The 15,857-nt window shown below is 38.0% G+C and overlaps 1 protein-coding gene across 1 annotated transcript; it reads left to right on the forward strand.

Annotated features, from left to right (window-relative positions):
- Positions 1 to 545: 545 nt before the first annotated feature.
- wdr27 (WD repeat domain 27) lies at positions 546 to 15,130 on the forward strand. The gene is made up of 23 exons (XM_061285347.1): positions 546 to 683; positions 1,323 to 1,464; positions 1,673 to 1,797; positions 1,911 to 2,024; positions 2,097 to 2,148; positions 2,224 to 2,294; positions 2,401 to 2,488; positions 2,578 to 2,674; positions 2,773 to 2,864; positions 3,091 to 3,155; positions 3,624 to 3,736; positions 4,132 to 4,205; positions 6,146 to 6,215; positions 6,391 to 6,459; positions 6,537 to 6,640; positions 6,750 to 6,839; positions 7,276 to 7,397; positions 7,612 to 7,745; positions 7,963 to 8,060; positions 8,387 to 8,508; positions 10,519 to 10,616; positions 12,783 to 12,885; positions 15,011 to 15,130. Exons 1-23 carry the CDS (start codon positions 546 to 548, stop codon positions 15,128 to 15,130), a joined length of 2,301 nt encoding a protein of 766 aa, XP_061141331.1.
- The last annotated feature ends 727 nt before the right edge of the window (positions 15,131 to 15,857 follow it).

Here is a 15,857-nt window from a genome sequence, read left to right on the forward strand (position 1 = left end):
TATCACCATAAGTATCATATTAAAGACCAGCATAAGGGCTGCCGTTGTTTACTGTGGCTCTAGTTATTTACTGTAAATATCGTACAAATTATCTGAGTGTCATTACAACCTCATTCTGTAATTTGTAATTCTTTTATTTCGCAATTTGTATGTACCTTGATCACAATTGAGTGGTTTGCAATCACAATTTTGTAATTGCCTGCCATCTGGTGGCTATAGGTGGTGGTACAAATACTCTTTCATCATTACAGACGTCCCACTCTGAAACGAGATTCAGCGCTGCCTACGTCATAATGAAGGATAAAAAAAAATCGTGTTCAATAGACAATCTTTTGCTAAGCGTACCCACAGGTCTCCTAGCAACCGCAAACGTTTGCCCGCATTATCACTTGTAATGTTTAAATTACTCATTAAGTTTAATCAAATGTGTTCTTTTAAGAAAACGTGGAGTAACGAATGCTTAGTGGCAATTGTTTGAATTGCTATCATGTTTTGCTAACAGGTTAAGGATCAAGTGGGTTTGTGGTTTTCCGTGGAGAAGGAAAATGATAGTTGAAAGGTTCAAATTGACTTGTGACAGACTTGTATCGTACCAGCGGCTGGCTTGTAGTTGCGATTACACTGGTATCCCTCTGAATAGCAAGGACATTCTCATTTACAGTAATGTGGACGTGGAGCAAAAGGTTAGTCATCCAATATTTATTTTAGTAAGGTTCTATGTCCAGAATGGAATATAATTCATATCTTTGGTATTTGTTCATTGGATAGCATCTTGACAAGTGTGCAAGGATTAAGTAATATTTTTTTATTAATGTGAGTTTATTTGTATGTTTTTTTTTTTTTTTTTGTGAAACCTTGGAAACATGATGCTGAAAGCAATGTTTTTATTTACATTGGGAAAAGGGTTTGTAATTAATTTGCTTGCTAGTTGTCACACTCTTGTTCATTACTGCCATAACACAAGTGGAATAGTGTGAGTAATCTGTCAGTTTTGTATGTCAGAAGTGATTGTCTGTATTTTTGCCCAAAATAAATTGAAACTTAACATGCACGGTTTTGGACATACACATTTGGTTGGGAACCAAAACTGCAACGCAAAACCACACAACTGTGTGACAGATCATTGAGCTGCCTTTGTCACAATTTATTTTTAGCTTTCTATTTACTACTGCTCAGCCATATTCTGCAGGCCGGTCCTTTCCATAAGGAGAGGGGAAAAATGGCATTTTGAAATTGATGTTGCACAAAGGGGAAGAAAATGGAAGAATGGTACAGTAAAGACACTGGCATGAAGATCGCTAATGTTTATTGCATCTATACAGGCCTTACTGCTCACTGGCCATCATGGTGAAATCACCTCTATGACTTTTGGGAAAAAGAACTCACCTGTCCTTTTCTGTTCTGCATCTGCTGATTATATAATCGTCTGGAATGTAGAAGTGTGCCAGAGAAGAGTGAGCCAAGGTACGGAAAGAGAAAGTTGCTTCGTGCAAATCTGCACAAACCAGGCATTAAGTGACAAGTGAAATGAATTAATGTGCTTTTATAACAATAATAATCTTAAATTCTGAACAATACTTACAGAAAGGTATTTCATTTAACAGCTCACGCATTGTTTTTGTCATTGAGTTTGCATAATGGTCTTATTTAATTCACTGAATTTTTACCAAAGGTCAAATTGCAGCCGGGACAATTATTGGAAGCCTACCAGGTGAAGTGGTCCATATTTCCTTCTGTTCGTCTGATGAAAGAGTGGCTGCATGCTCTGGAGCCACTGCATATGTTTTCAGCTCACAGGTATTCGGACAACTTCAAATGCATTTTTAAGATTTGAACTCTGACCTGGAGATGCAAATGCTAATACACTGTAGATACAGATGGTAAGCCATTATGATTGTTTTTCTCATCAGAAACAGGAAACAATCTCAACGTTAACTGGCCATTTGGGTCCTGTAACGTCAGCAGAGTTTTGCTCGTGGGATGAAAACATTCTTGTCACCACATCAGAGGACCGAACATTTAAGGTACTGAGTTAGAATTCTGATTGATGTATTATTAAACATATTGGACCAGAACTGTACATAACTATCTTGCAGGTATGGGATCTACAAACCGAATCAGTTTTCTACCAGTCTTTTGTACTGTCAGGTATGACATCTAAGAATAAAACAGATCGGATTATTTTTGATTGTTTAATACATTTACCAAAACTCTGTTTTTAAGCTTCTCCTCTGCTCAGTGTGTTCTTCATGAAGGAAAATGGACACATAATCACCGGCTCCACAAATGGACAGGTTGCTACCTTCAGTCTTAGCAGCAAAATGACCTTTACTAAAAAAAAAAAAAAAAAAAAAAAAAAATCCTTGCTGTGGTCAAGCAATTCTTTTCTGTTTGCTGTAGGTTTGGTGCTTTTCTCTCCAGGCTGACTTTTCTTGTCAGCTCGTGACCAAAATAGACCTTCACAAAAATGACCAACGACATCAAGCAGGTGACAACCGAGACATGGAGTACGGGTTATTGCATTTATACTTTGATGAGCTAATTTACTTTAATATTGCTTCTCATGACTTCTTTTAGGTGTTGGGGAAAAGTCATCAGAAGTAGAAATTTTAGTACCTGTCCTCAAAATAGTTTCTTTTGGCTCATGTAATGGCAACACAGATACAGAGAAAAGGTAAGTAGAAAAATTATCGAACCAACAATGCTAAGTTGTTCTCTCAAATAACTAGATGCACTTTTGTAAGTTGTGTTATAGTTTGCTTACCTTTCTAGGGACGGGAGCTGGTTATGTGTTGGAAGTACTGATGGTCTGTATGTAGTCAACCTGGCTACATCAGAGCTAGTAACTGTTTTACATTTCAGAGGTATGGTACTCATGTTGCTCCTGTTGTGCTGCCTAAAAAGCCCAATCGGCAAAAAAAACCGATAAGTCAGTATTTTGTTGAAAACATGGCGCTAAAAATAGGGCAAAAATTGTTGCTTTTGATGCATCGTGGTAACCATTGACAATTTTACATCAAACAATTGCAAAAATATCCTCTTTAGTATGACTGTGATGCTATTGGCCAATTGCATTTCAACTGATTCTAGATTACCCCAATTTGAGCATCTCGATGGCTGGGTCTTGGGTCTTCTCTGACAAACATAACAACTCTGTGAGTATACCTCAAAGAAACTAGACATTTTTCCTCACCTTGATTAAAGCTTTTGTTGGATTTCTCTCTGTACTTCAGATGGTTCATATTTTTTATATCCACACTGTGCTCTTGTCAAAACCTTTCCTAGGTCATTATTAGGGTAATTGTGTTGACTACACGCTGCGCACATCTACGATAAACATTAAATACGTGCTTTTCTTGCTTTACTACTTAAAGTCTATCATTGATAAATGGAATAAGGGATGTTTTCATCCATTTTTTTCCTGATACGTTTTAATGTGTTAATGGCCATTGCACTTAAGAATGGCATTTTGGCAACTTTGCAAGTAGAGCGTTATGTTTACAACCCACTGTTGGACTCTTTGCCATATTTAATGATGTTAATGTCCGCAAATAAATTTCACATTCTACATAGCAGCAGATGAAAACCATTACCTTGACAATTGTTGAATTATTGCCACACAGATGCTGTTTTTAGTGAGCTCTTTGTTTACTCCATGTGTGGCCCTGTTGGAGTTCTGTTTGGGTGACGTAAAAAGAATCCAGGCGGGAAGTCAAGGCTTTTCAATATTTCCAAGGTAATCTTGAAATTTAACACGCAAGTCATTTTACATTTCCTAAAATATATGTATAAAATATATACAGAGGGAGAGTGAGACAAACAACTCTTCACACTCGTTCAGTCCAATTTAAAATCTAAATGTAGGTTGTGAATGTGAGTGGTAATGGTTGTTTATTGAGGCAAAAGTATAGTGTTAAAGAGTTGAAAATGGAACGATCTGTGTTTAACCCCTGAAATTTTGACGCAGTGGAAAATTATAATGGACAAGCTGCAGCCTTGATTGCGGCTGCGGGATTTGATTTTTGAAGAGTCAACAACGTTAGAGCGACTAATAATCCAGCAATGGAAAAGTTTATGAGCATTCAATTCCACTTACTCTTTTTCGCCGACTCACCCCTCTCTTGTTTCCAGTTCCCCCCCATTGCTGGAGTCACCTCTCAATGCTGAGTTGAAGAAGAAGGAGCCCAATCATTTGAAGAAAAAAGGTCAGGATGTGTTGCCATCTTGCGGTTACAAAATGATTGCATGTTGTTAAAGAAACAATTTATGACAATCTTGATGGTACACTGGCTAGTAATAAAAAATACCCACATTTCTGTCATAACCACAGCGACCCTAAAAAGGACTCCTCATGTTGTCTATTGTTACACTCCCAATTGATTAGACCTGAACATTAATAAGAATGGATAATTGATGCTATCCTGTCCATGATGTTAAACTCATAAGCTTCTGACAAGATATTTTCCACTCTTAGTTTATACTTACGCTAAAACTGAATTATATTTCACAAATCCGTAGGAAAACCCCTGAGGAAAAACAAAACACAGAAGCATATCTGCTTTAAAAGAAAATAATTGTTGGAAGTCTATTTGACAAAACTTCCACATATGTGAGAGAATGGAAAACATTATTTCCTTCAGACACCCCGGGACTGGTAATTACTTATTTAACTCCCTTCAATTTGAGCGCATTCAGCATTTTAACAGGTACTAGAAATATAATCGCAGACACAAACACATCGCAGGCAATATGTGGGTGTTAATTATCCAAATGGGGTTGCTTTGTGCAGTCATGTGTTCCGTGGTCAAATAAGCCTATTTGTGACCCGGGTGTATAATTAGGCTTTGGCAGCATCTTACTTCTCTTCTCAAGGGAGGTCAGTGGTTTGCTGCGGTTTTTATGTTGCTCTCACGGAGAGGTAGCGGTCGGTGGAAAAGGGCAACATTATCCCGACTCCCCACAGCTGTATTGAGGAAAGCTGCTGAGCCACACGGTGGTGATGTCGGCGAGATGTACTGCACCGCTGCTATGTCAGACCCAAAGCCACAAGCATTTACTGACTAATTCGGCCATAATCATGCTGCGTTATTAAGTGTACACTATGTGCAGAATTTAAACATGTTAAACCATAAACCTCTCAGGCTCTTGGAAAAGAAAACATTATTCCATTGTAAGTCTGGAACATATCTACAGGAGTTCTTTTTAAAGAGCTGAGTGAGATAGGATGTGACAACTCATTTCACAGTTATGATGTTAACCTGATGAATGGGATGACTCAAAGTTTAGTCATTCATTTTGTTTCAAAAAGATGGGTTTCTGGAGGAACAGCTCAAATTCCATTATATTCTTCCTACTGCTAGTCACAATGTCATTCTATATTAAACGTCATAATTGTATAATTAGTTTATGATGTCATTTCCTTTCCTTCATTGAGAAATGGGGACAGATGACTGTTGCTTCATACTGCAAAGAGAAAAGACAGAGTTGCTAACATAGATACATGCTAAGGAAATTACCCCTGTTAATGGCTCATGCATTCATCATATAATAAGTTTCATAATTTAATTTTTACTCTAATGTATATACCATGATCCCTAACTTTCAGTCTCTCTTACACCCATTAGTTTTGCTAAACATTGGACACGTAAAACGTATAGATGTAGAATTTTCAATTTTTTTAGAAGCCTGAATTATTATCTGTGTATTTTTGTTGGACTTCTTTTACCCTGTAATTTTCCTCCTGGGCTTTGTCTAAGAAAATGTCTCCTGAGATAGACGGAGTCACTGTTAAATCAATCAGTGTCACTTCTTTAAAAAATATCCTACAATCTAATGTACTTATGTGGGTCCAAAGATCTTAATGACTCATGACTTTTAGTCCCACAGATGATTGTTTGGGGAACTGAGTGCGTTTTCCAAGAAAGAACTGTCTTTGAAATAACACTGATGGATTTATTTATTTTTGCTTCCAGTCCTCCATATGAGCCTTGTAAATTCAAAGACTGATGTTGTGGCTAATGGTGGTCATTTTGACTCTATAGTAACTCTATATAACTGTGTGCGTGTGTCTCATACACGACAAATGAACACGGACGCACTTGTCTAATATACTTCACAATGTTTGTTTGGGGTGTTTTTTCTCCAGGTGGTTTAAAGGAACAGCCGCTTGTCTTTCACTCAAAGGTGAAATCATCTGGATACACAAGCTCCCCAAGGTAGCATCCTAGATATATAAGAAAAAATATTAGTTGAAATTGAAATGCACCGCTTTGACTTAAAATTGTGATGGTGGAAACATTTGTTAGTGGTTCACAACAGCAAATCTGAATCCCACCTCAAATTATGTGGCATGTCCTTCCACCACTACTATCATTTCTGCTTCTGTTACAGAAAGCTTCTTTATTCACCCAAAACAACTGCTGCGAAAAGTAAGTCCTCAGTGAAGACTAATAAAAACAAGTAAGTGCGATTTATTATCCTAATTTAAATTACAGTTCTTCTTGGATTTGTTTGAAATCATATTCCTTTTCAATCAGAGGTTCATTCCTCAAGGATTACCCAGAAGACACTGCCGCACCTACAGTTCTTCATGTCAATTTAAGTATTTCAAGCAAGCCAGTGTATTGCCTGCAGTACTCAGGTGAGTATCAAATTCTGTTATCTGAAATTTTAATAATGTACACCGCTTTTATGAACAATTGTTTAATGTAAAATATACATGTTGTTAATGAGTATTTCATTTCTCCAAGGCGATGGAAAGCAAATCCTGTGTGGCCTAGGTGACAACTCTGTGTTTATGTACAAGTCTTCCCTTACTGGCAATCCAGCTGTCTATACAGGTACATGGGCAGGGTCCTTTTTAGTATTTTGCGAACTTGATTTGAAAAAAAAGACTGGAGAATTTGATTTGTTACGAAACGAATCAAGAGTCGAGCCTTATTTGGGCTACTGTAAATAACTTTGAAATGGATCTTTGGCATGAGATGAAACACTGCACTAATATTTACTGCCTCAACTATAACTGTCAAACTTGTAGGTGAAGATTTCTGTACTGCAGATGTTTAATGCTGAAGCTATTAAGTGGGATTTAGGCACAATCTGTCCTATATCAAACGCACCAAAAGGGGGCAGCACAGATACAATGACCACTGTCAGGTGACAAAGGGATGCAGTAATTCTCACTCTGTCCACTTCTCAGAAGAGTTCCATAAAAGTAAATGTTGCAAATACACACTGTGTTTCCAGGCGATTATGAAAGGCTCTCTTTGTTTGCAGGGCACGACAAGCCAGTGAGCAGTGTGAGCTGGAGCCTCAACAGGCAGTACTGGTTAAGTGCATCACATGACCAGACTCTGCGACTTTGGACTCATGACATCCTGGAGCCTGCTGTTATCATGGTAAATGTTGCATTGCCATCCTACACTGGTAGTTGTGGTCTTCTATGTCATTCCTCTCAAATGTCACCTTTATTTAGACTTGACCACTCACGTTCTATTAAAACGTAATGCAAACAGAAGGAATAGTCAAATGATGTCATTAAAACAACCCTTTTTTAGAACTCTGTGAATATTTTGAGATTGTGAATATCTTATGTATATTTTTTTCTTTCAGAGTAAAAATATGTCCTCTAAACATATCAAAGCTGCCCAGTTTTATTACCTGGACAAGTTTTTGCTACTTGCATTGGGAGACTCACTACACCTGTATTTGTATCATGTGGATGTCACGCATGATGATATCAAAAGGTAATGTGGCTTTTGGTGGGCATCGATAATTTTCTCCCAATATTGCACAAAAAATGAACGATGCCGATCATGCCTTTTTTTTTTTTAGTTCTATTATATCAATATGGATTGTTATACGGGAACGTTTGAGTTGATTATTAATTATTCGAGCAACAACAACAAATGAATAATACCCCAACTTTGATGTGTATTCATTTGTTTTTGTTTTTAATTTCAGATATCAGCAGCGGAGTTTTGTCAAATTGTCAAGCTGCTTTTCAACATCCGCAGGTGCCGATATTACAGACTTGTCTGCTATCAATGATTTCTTCGCATGTATCCTTTCATTTCTCTTTTTTTTTTTCTTGTAACAGGAAGTGCAGACTGAATGTTTTGATGGACAAATTGAATCAAGCTGCTCATCATGTTAGCTGGCCCCTTGAATCTGAGCCATGTAAATAGTTGCCTCTGTAGCTACCACTGCTGGTTTTAATTGGGATTATTTAGTTTATCATTTTTCAGGAATGTCTGTACAGGCAAAGTAAAATACTGATAACGCTTATTGTTTTTTTAAATCTTGTAGACCTCTTCCCCTCAAATTCAACCCAATTCCATACTTGCTTTGACTCCACCATATAGTTCCCATAACTTTCCTGGCTCAGACATTGTTCTGGCATGTACTTCCAATCGTTCCATTCAAGTGTTTGACATGAACAAAGGGATAGTCGCCGCAGAGGTGCCCGATGCTCACAGCAGAGCCGTCCACTGTATAACACAAAACAAGGTACTCATTTCAAAATGTTGCAATTCCTATTTGAAAGTTATGGTTCCATCTAATCCCCCATATCTAATTTATATCCCGCTGTTTCCACTGTTTAATATGTACCCCATTTAAATTCTCCAAAAGTCATCCAACTGTTAATACAATGTTTAGCACGCAGTGTTCTCATCTGTCTTTGAAAGAAAAAAAAAATGCATATAGCAATGTTGATAATTGGCTTTGTTATTGGAAAAAGACAAAGCAAAGCAAAGCCAGCGTGTAGCTCAGACCCCCACAAAGGAAAATGTATTTGATTTGGCATCAATGGGTAGAGCGAGTTCCATCTTCATCGAGAAGGATCGACTATTTGGCAGATGTTATGATGTTGCGTAAGACATCCATGAGCGTCAGGCTGGTTACATAAGGAGCACATTATCTGTGAAGCAGCAAACGTGTTAGCTTGTGGTGTGAATGAGGTAAGTCAGTGGCTAAAAGCTCATGGTCATTATCATCCATCTATCTGTGTTTGAATCCCTGGTTTATTGGGATTATAAATGCCATATGAGAAGACAGAAGGAGATTCCACACAATGATTGCCTTGGAACGAAGCTGTTCCATGGTTCAATTTTTGGTTTCTGCATCCTTACTCCCACATTACTGTCTTGGACCAGCATGGGGCCAATGTGCTGTTGTCTAACAAGTAGACAGCTTGGGCCTGCATCCATAGCCATTTTTGTGCTCTGAAGAATACAATTGTGAATCACTCAGAATGAAAACTATCATTGATGGATTTCAACTGGCAATGTCTGATGAGGATTTACACTCATTGGAGCAAGCGTCTTAAGCATAACAATGAGTCCTGCATTGTCAAGTGAAAATGTGACATTTAGTATACTGATCCTTCTCAAGATCTTGACCAAAACTTGTGAGCCCTAGTGAGTCACTAGGTGAAAACGAAGCTTCACTCTGTGAAAATGAAGCTTCAAACTTCATGAACTAATTATTGTATTTTTTGACTCCTCTCGAAGGCACTGTTTGGTCAAATAAAGAGGTTGGCGAGGCATTATACTTCTAGCATAATGTTGAACAAAGTACGACATCATGAGGAGTTAATAAAAAAACAACTTGTTCATAAAACAAATTTGAATTTTCCCATAACTGGTGACCCATGCTTAACGTCCCCTCACTTGGGTACGTTGTTCTATGTGAGTTTGGTAGCCTGGATTAGGTGGATAAACAGCAGCTAGTGGCACGGATCACACTTGATTGCGTCAACTGACTTCATGGCCCGCCCTCACAGGTGCCTCTCTACTGTCACGCCAGCTATTGTGCGCCATCAATGTTGACTGTGTTGTTTCAGCTGAGATAGTGCGTCAACGGGTGCCCGAGGGCCCGCAGAGCTCAGGCGGGATAATACCAGGAAGGATTTCCTCAGCCTGGACACAAAGTGTCCCGGCTTTTACCTTGCTATCCCGTCTCAAATATGACAAATCTGGAGAACTGCAGCATGGGAAGCAACGTTTCCCAATTGAAGTTTCCATCGCCTCTTCAGTACAAACTCACCTGGAACTCATCACAGCGGAGGACTTCTCGGAAAACCGAACTGAAAATGCCCTCTCAGACTCCCATTCTCACACTCCTAATGGAAATCCAAACAAAAACTCCCTATTTCAGACACACTTTTATGCATCATCTGATAGGTTGGTAGAGCTGTCATGTGGAATTGGCATATGAGTGCTGTGGAAACTGTATATATAACCGAGTGCTATCTCACTGTGGTGGATCAAGGATGGAAAACAAATTGTTGAAAAGAAAACATCTCACATTCCAGCTTCACTACCATTGGCTTTAATTCTACCTCGGCGCACACTGTTGTGCGAAGTGGAATGAAATATTTGGAAGCCGTTTGCTTATACAGGCTATATTGCAAAAGTATTTTCCATGCACTTGGTTTTGTAAGAAGCTAAGTTGCAAACTATTTGAGTCATGCGTGTCCCGACGAAGCATTTTCGTCCATTTGTGTATATTTCACAGGGCTCAATGTTCAGCACACAGGCACCAGAATCGTATAACCTCTTTGTCACGAGTGCAATCACGGATGGCTTGAAGATGTGGGACCTTCGCACACTTAGGTTAGTGGACTATTTTTTTTTAACTCAAAACTAATAAACCATAGAAAACTACAAAAATACTTTACCTCCAATTTCTTTATTCCAACTAAACATGCATTCTCAAAGTTTCCCCAACTTATTATTTATCATGTTTAAACATATGAAGCCGTAATAGTTGTCATCTTGGAATATATATTGTTCATGGAAAGCGGATCATAAAAAATATTTGTTTTGGCCTTGCTAAAGGAATTCCTGTGTAACCTTTGTGTCCATTTTGTCCCAAACTGAGTTAAAATCCTTTTGCTATCTGATGAGCATGTGGGCCTGCCTCAAGTGGAGCCCTTTTTCTACTCGAGTTAATTTTATGTTCTATCTGATGAACTCACGTGGCTCGAGTTTAAAGAGCTGCAGTGACCCACATTTTTTAGAAAATACTGTTTTTCTTGCAGCATAGTAAGGCACACCCCAGTTTTAGTTTATATCTGAATGTTCAGCGGAATTTCCTAAAAAATAAAGGCGTCACGCATTCCGATGATTTTTTTCCTAATGGAGCTATGGATTGTTTTATGTTTGCAACAGTATGCAGTTGCATTTATAGGTTGCCCCCATCACTATGTAACAAGGTCAAAACTGCCACCATTAGACCATGAAGCAAAGTCCAGTTTTTCTTCTCCCAATACCATATTGAGCAATTTCCCCCATTTGCATCAATATGTTGTTTTCTTAAGATAACACAGTTGTTTACCACAAATTCCCTTATATTCTTATTGTGTTATGCGCTTCCTTTCTCTATTACGATAGATCTTGACTTTGTACCATCTGATCTCACTACACATCAAGACGATCTCTCAAGATTATTTTCCAACCACACATTTTGTCAGAAAATTATGGTTTACCATTACTAAATAATTCATTTACCAATTCTAACCCAATTTCTTACCCAAGTTTCAGCAGTCTGCTTAGGTTTGACATGTTTTCTTTGGGGAATAAAGAGCTATTCACAGGATCAGTTAGTAATGACGTTATCAGTTATTAATCACTATAATAATCATCTAATAGTTGTGCAGGCCAGGGTTTGTGTGAATGTTCTTAAAAGCCATCTTAAATCAAGTGTTCAGCACAGTCTGACACTGAATACTCAGGTGCATGAAAGGACCCTCAGGGTCACTCTTCAAAAAGGATCAGATCTGCTAGTGCAATCTTTTAGTCATCGTTCAAATACTGAACAGTTACTGCACACACAATGCTGAGTGTGCGCGTGCGTGTGTGTGGAGGGAGGGGGGCATCTCCTTCAGGTGAAATATTCAATCGACATTCTGACCAGGCACAGCTCCAGGATTTTTTTTTCTCCAGGTTCTAAAATGGGACTTGACTGGTATGTAGAGGGGGATGAGAAAAATAATAAATACATATACTTTACTGTACGATATTGAATACAGGCCCTCCTTATCTGGTGCTACACAGATTTCTGATGGGGCTACAGCACTCCCTAGCCTCGGTGTAGCGCCGTCTCTGATTCTGACCTAGAAAACCAAAGCAGTGTTTACACTTGAACTGGTTATTGTCAGTGTTGTGTTGGCAGCTTGTGTTAGAACTTTCACCACATCTCCACATTCTTTCCATTTAGTGATCCAATATGACTTTGTAATAATATCATTAATATTGGATGATATTACAAGAGCTGCGTCACATTAGACATTCGATATGTGAAAAATAAAGATTAGCATTCTCTTACCAAATGGGAAAGTTATTCAATGAGGTCAAAGACGAGGCTGATTCAGAATTTAGATTTTTTTTACTCCCAATAGTTCTGCTCTCCTCCTGTTTTTCCTATATCATCAGGTTTTACTAGCTGCCAATTACTTGACATGTTGTCACCGCTATAATATGTCACTGTGCTTCTCATTTTTATCTTTAAATGTCTGTTTTCCCTATTTACTGTTTTTAACCGGGTCGTAGTGCTGGGAAATACCTTTGTCTAACTGGGCTTGACCACATTCCAGCAGAGTTGACGGTGCTATTGATGTTCCTTGGGAGATCCCTGAAGTGATGTTTTTTCAGTTAACCTCTTTTTTTAGCAGCCGTCAAATAGTTCCACATTATACGTTTATAAATGGGCTCATTTGATGTTTAGTATATTTTGTATTTGATTCTCTATATTTCTAACCTTTGTCTGCATCTCTGCAGGTGTGTACGCCGTTACGATAATCATGTGAACCGCTGCCATTCCTGCTCTTCCGCCATTTCGCCGTGTGGTCGATTCATAGCGTGCGGCTCAGAGGACAAATGTGTAAGTTTGTTGGTACATGAAGTTTTCCGTGTGCCCTTCAAAGTGACTAATGAATTGTGCGTGAAAATAAGCTAACAAAGTGAAAAAAAATCCAAAACCACAAGAGTTCCACTGAAAGAAGTCACTGCAGCTTCTGGATCAACAAGTTGATTTACATCAGTGTGTGGTTATGAATTTGACAACATATAATTTAATGCATAATTAGATCTGAATCATGGCCAATGTACCGTATCAAGTCAAACGAAATTTGAGTTATATGGATGTATATAGGACATTTTTATTATTTGCGATAATATGAATTCAGGATTTAATTGTGAAAAAAACATTCAAACTATATATGTCATCATTAAAATACTTGGAAACTAAAAACCCAAATTTACAAAATGTTTTAAAAGTTGCTTTTATTTTTGGTCCATTTTATTTGTATAGTTCTGTTTCATTATAGTGATATATCATCACAATAGTTTTCCGTATTTTAATTTTTCACTGATTGCCTGAGAAAAATCACAAGATTGTACTGTTTCATGGGTTCAGGGGTCATTTTAACAGCAAGGATTCCTTTCTTTTTTTTGCACTTTAACTCAGACACTTTTAATTCAACTCAGACCTTTTTCCAAAGTCCAACTCAACATCATTTTGAAATAGTGTTTTTAAATTGCTTTTCCAGACAGTCAATTTTATTTGCCTTCAAAGTGTCTTGGAAAATGTCCTGTTTCTTCTTTCACTGTTTGTATGAGTGAAAAGCAGTGGAAGGAAATATGCACTTATTAACATTTATTTGGACAATACAAAGACGAGAATACTGTGGCCAAGTGTGCAGTGCTGCTAGGAATATAATATATAGAGCGTAAAATTAAGAGAAAATAATCTCAAAGTGCATACTTATCCTTATACTAAAACAAAGCTAAGCAGAATTTATACATTTCCATCTTTTGCAAACACCCACAGTAATAACAATTTGATACTCAGGCTGGTGACCAGTTCACAATGTACTCTGCCTCTCGTCCAAAGTCAGCAATCCTAGTGAGGATAAGCGGCACAGGCAATTGGGAAAAAAAAAATAGGAAACAAAAAAATCCAAATAATATAAATAACGAAGCCGAATTGCTGCTTTACTATACGTCTTGTAAATGGGGACATCGGAGGTTTTATGTTACATGGAATTGACAAAATGTCCCCCCAGCCAAGTAATGCCCTGTTAGACACCACACACATGAAATGACTTGGAGAGGAAACACTCTACCCATGGATAGTTTTCCTTGAGCCTTTTTCGGAGAATCCCAATATAAAACAGCTGCAGGAATCTGATGAGTCGTCGTCTGGTAACGAACATCGATCTCCACATCTGTTTTTATCTGCTTGTGGCACTGAAGCAAACAAATGCCTCTTGAAGCTTGATTGCAGCCAGAGAGGAAAAATTGTGTAACTGATAACGCACGTTGACATCTTTGAGAGTCATCATCACATTTTCAATATAAGAGTTCCGAACGAGCTGTCCTTAACCTTTGAGGCAATTTGTACTCTGATGTCACACCGCAACAATAAGGAAAGATTGTGGTATTTCATTTCTGAACTAATACCAGGACTCTCAAATTAGAAATATAGTTCTTCCCCAAGGATGCAAACCCACTAAACCAGTGTCTGACCATAATATAGACATGATTAATCAATACGCATTGAACTGATTTGACTTTAAATATGAGTATTTCAATATCTTAATAACACAGGTAATATACTCCAATAGTTTGCTAAATTGGTTTGGTGGATTTTGTGCATTTATTTATCGTAACAGATTTGAGAACCTGTGTTTTATATTCTTTCACAGAAAAAACTATCATACATGAAATAATGACAGATAGAAAGTCACTTAGAAAATGAACCGTATAACATCAGTGTCTAAATCAGCTTTACTGATATTACCACGCAATCTCAGCTACTGTTTAAAAATACTGAGTGATAATGCAGTTTATATTTTGATTCATAAGCAGTTGCTGGGCCAGCCAGGTTGGTGGCCGTCCAAGTTCTGATACAAATTCATATTCTCTTCCACATACTATCTGTGATATTATTTTTATATTCAATAATAGTCCTTGTGTGTTCATTTAGTCCATCATTTTCATTTTAGGCTTATGTTTATGACATAAGAAGCAGCAGCTACCTTCACAAGCTTCAGAGACACTCTGAGACGGTGCTAAGTGTGACCTTCAACCCTGCTACTCCACAGGTAAGAGATAAGGTGATTTAGATTGAAATAACCCGGTGGCTCATACAGCATCAAATATTTGAGGCCATCACTAGCGCAATTGCATGCACGGTAAATACTGTCAGATGCCAGTCAGTATTATTCTTCTAGTGACAACCATAGCGTAAAGATCACTACAGAAATAGCATGAATAAGATCTATTGCAGAGGAACTTGCACGATATTCTACTATCAAGTCAAATTGCTTATATGCCCAACCTGTCCTCATCTTGCATTTTTTTTGTTGCCCTATCTCGAGGCCAGATGTTGTCTATATTTACTGCTATGAGAATTCTCCACCGCAAGGCCCAGACAGATAATGCAATGCGTATTTTCCACTCATTTACCACTCGTGTTTTCCACCCTAATACTCAAAAGACCCTCAAAGTCTGTGGTTCATTACCCCAGGTTGACCCTTTTCTGACTGCTCTTACGGGACATCCCAACATTTTACTGTCACTTGTCTTTTATTATTTAACTGCAGTACTTCAGGTGGCATACAACTGTAAATTAAATGTTATGTTTATTATTTAAGCTTATTTTATTATGTCTTTTTTCCCTTTTTTTTTTTTTTTTGCACGAGCGCGGTTTACTAGATAAGCAGTTATAATGCTGCGCCTGCACTCACCCCCTCGTATGGAATTTACCTGCTTCAGTATCATATAAAGCTAAGAAAATATGTACTAGCTAGCCCGAGGCAAATGAACAGCCAGCGTTGAGAAACGGGTTAC

The sequence above is a fragment of the Syngnathus typhle genome, linkage group LG8 (genome assembly GCF_033458585.1).
Source record: "Syngnathus typhle isolate RoL2023-S1 ecotype Sweden linkage group LG8, RoL_Styp_1.0, whole genome shotgun sequence".
Taxonomy (NCBI): Eukaryota; Metazoa; Chordata; class Actinopteri; order Syngnathiformes; family Syngnathidae; genus Syngnathus; species Syngnathus typhle.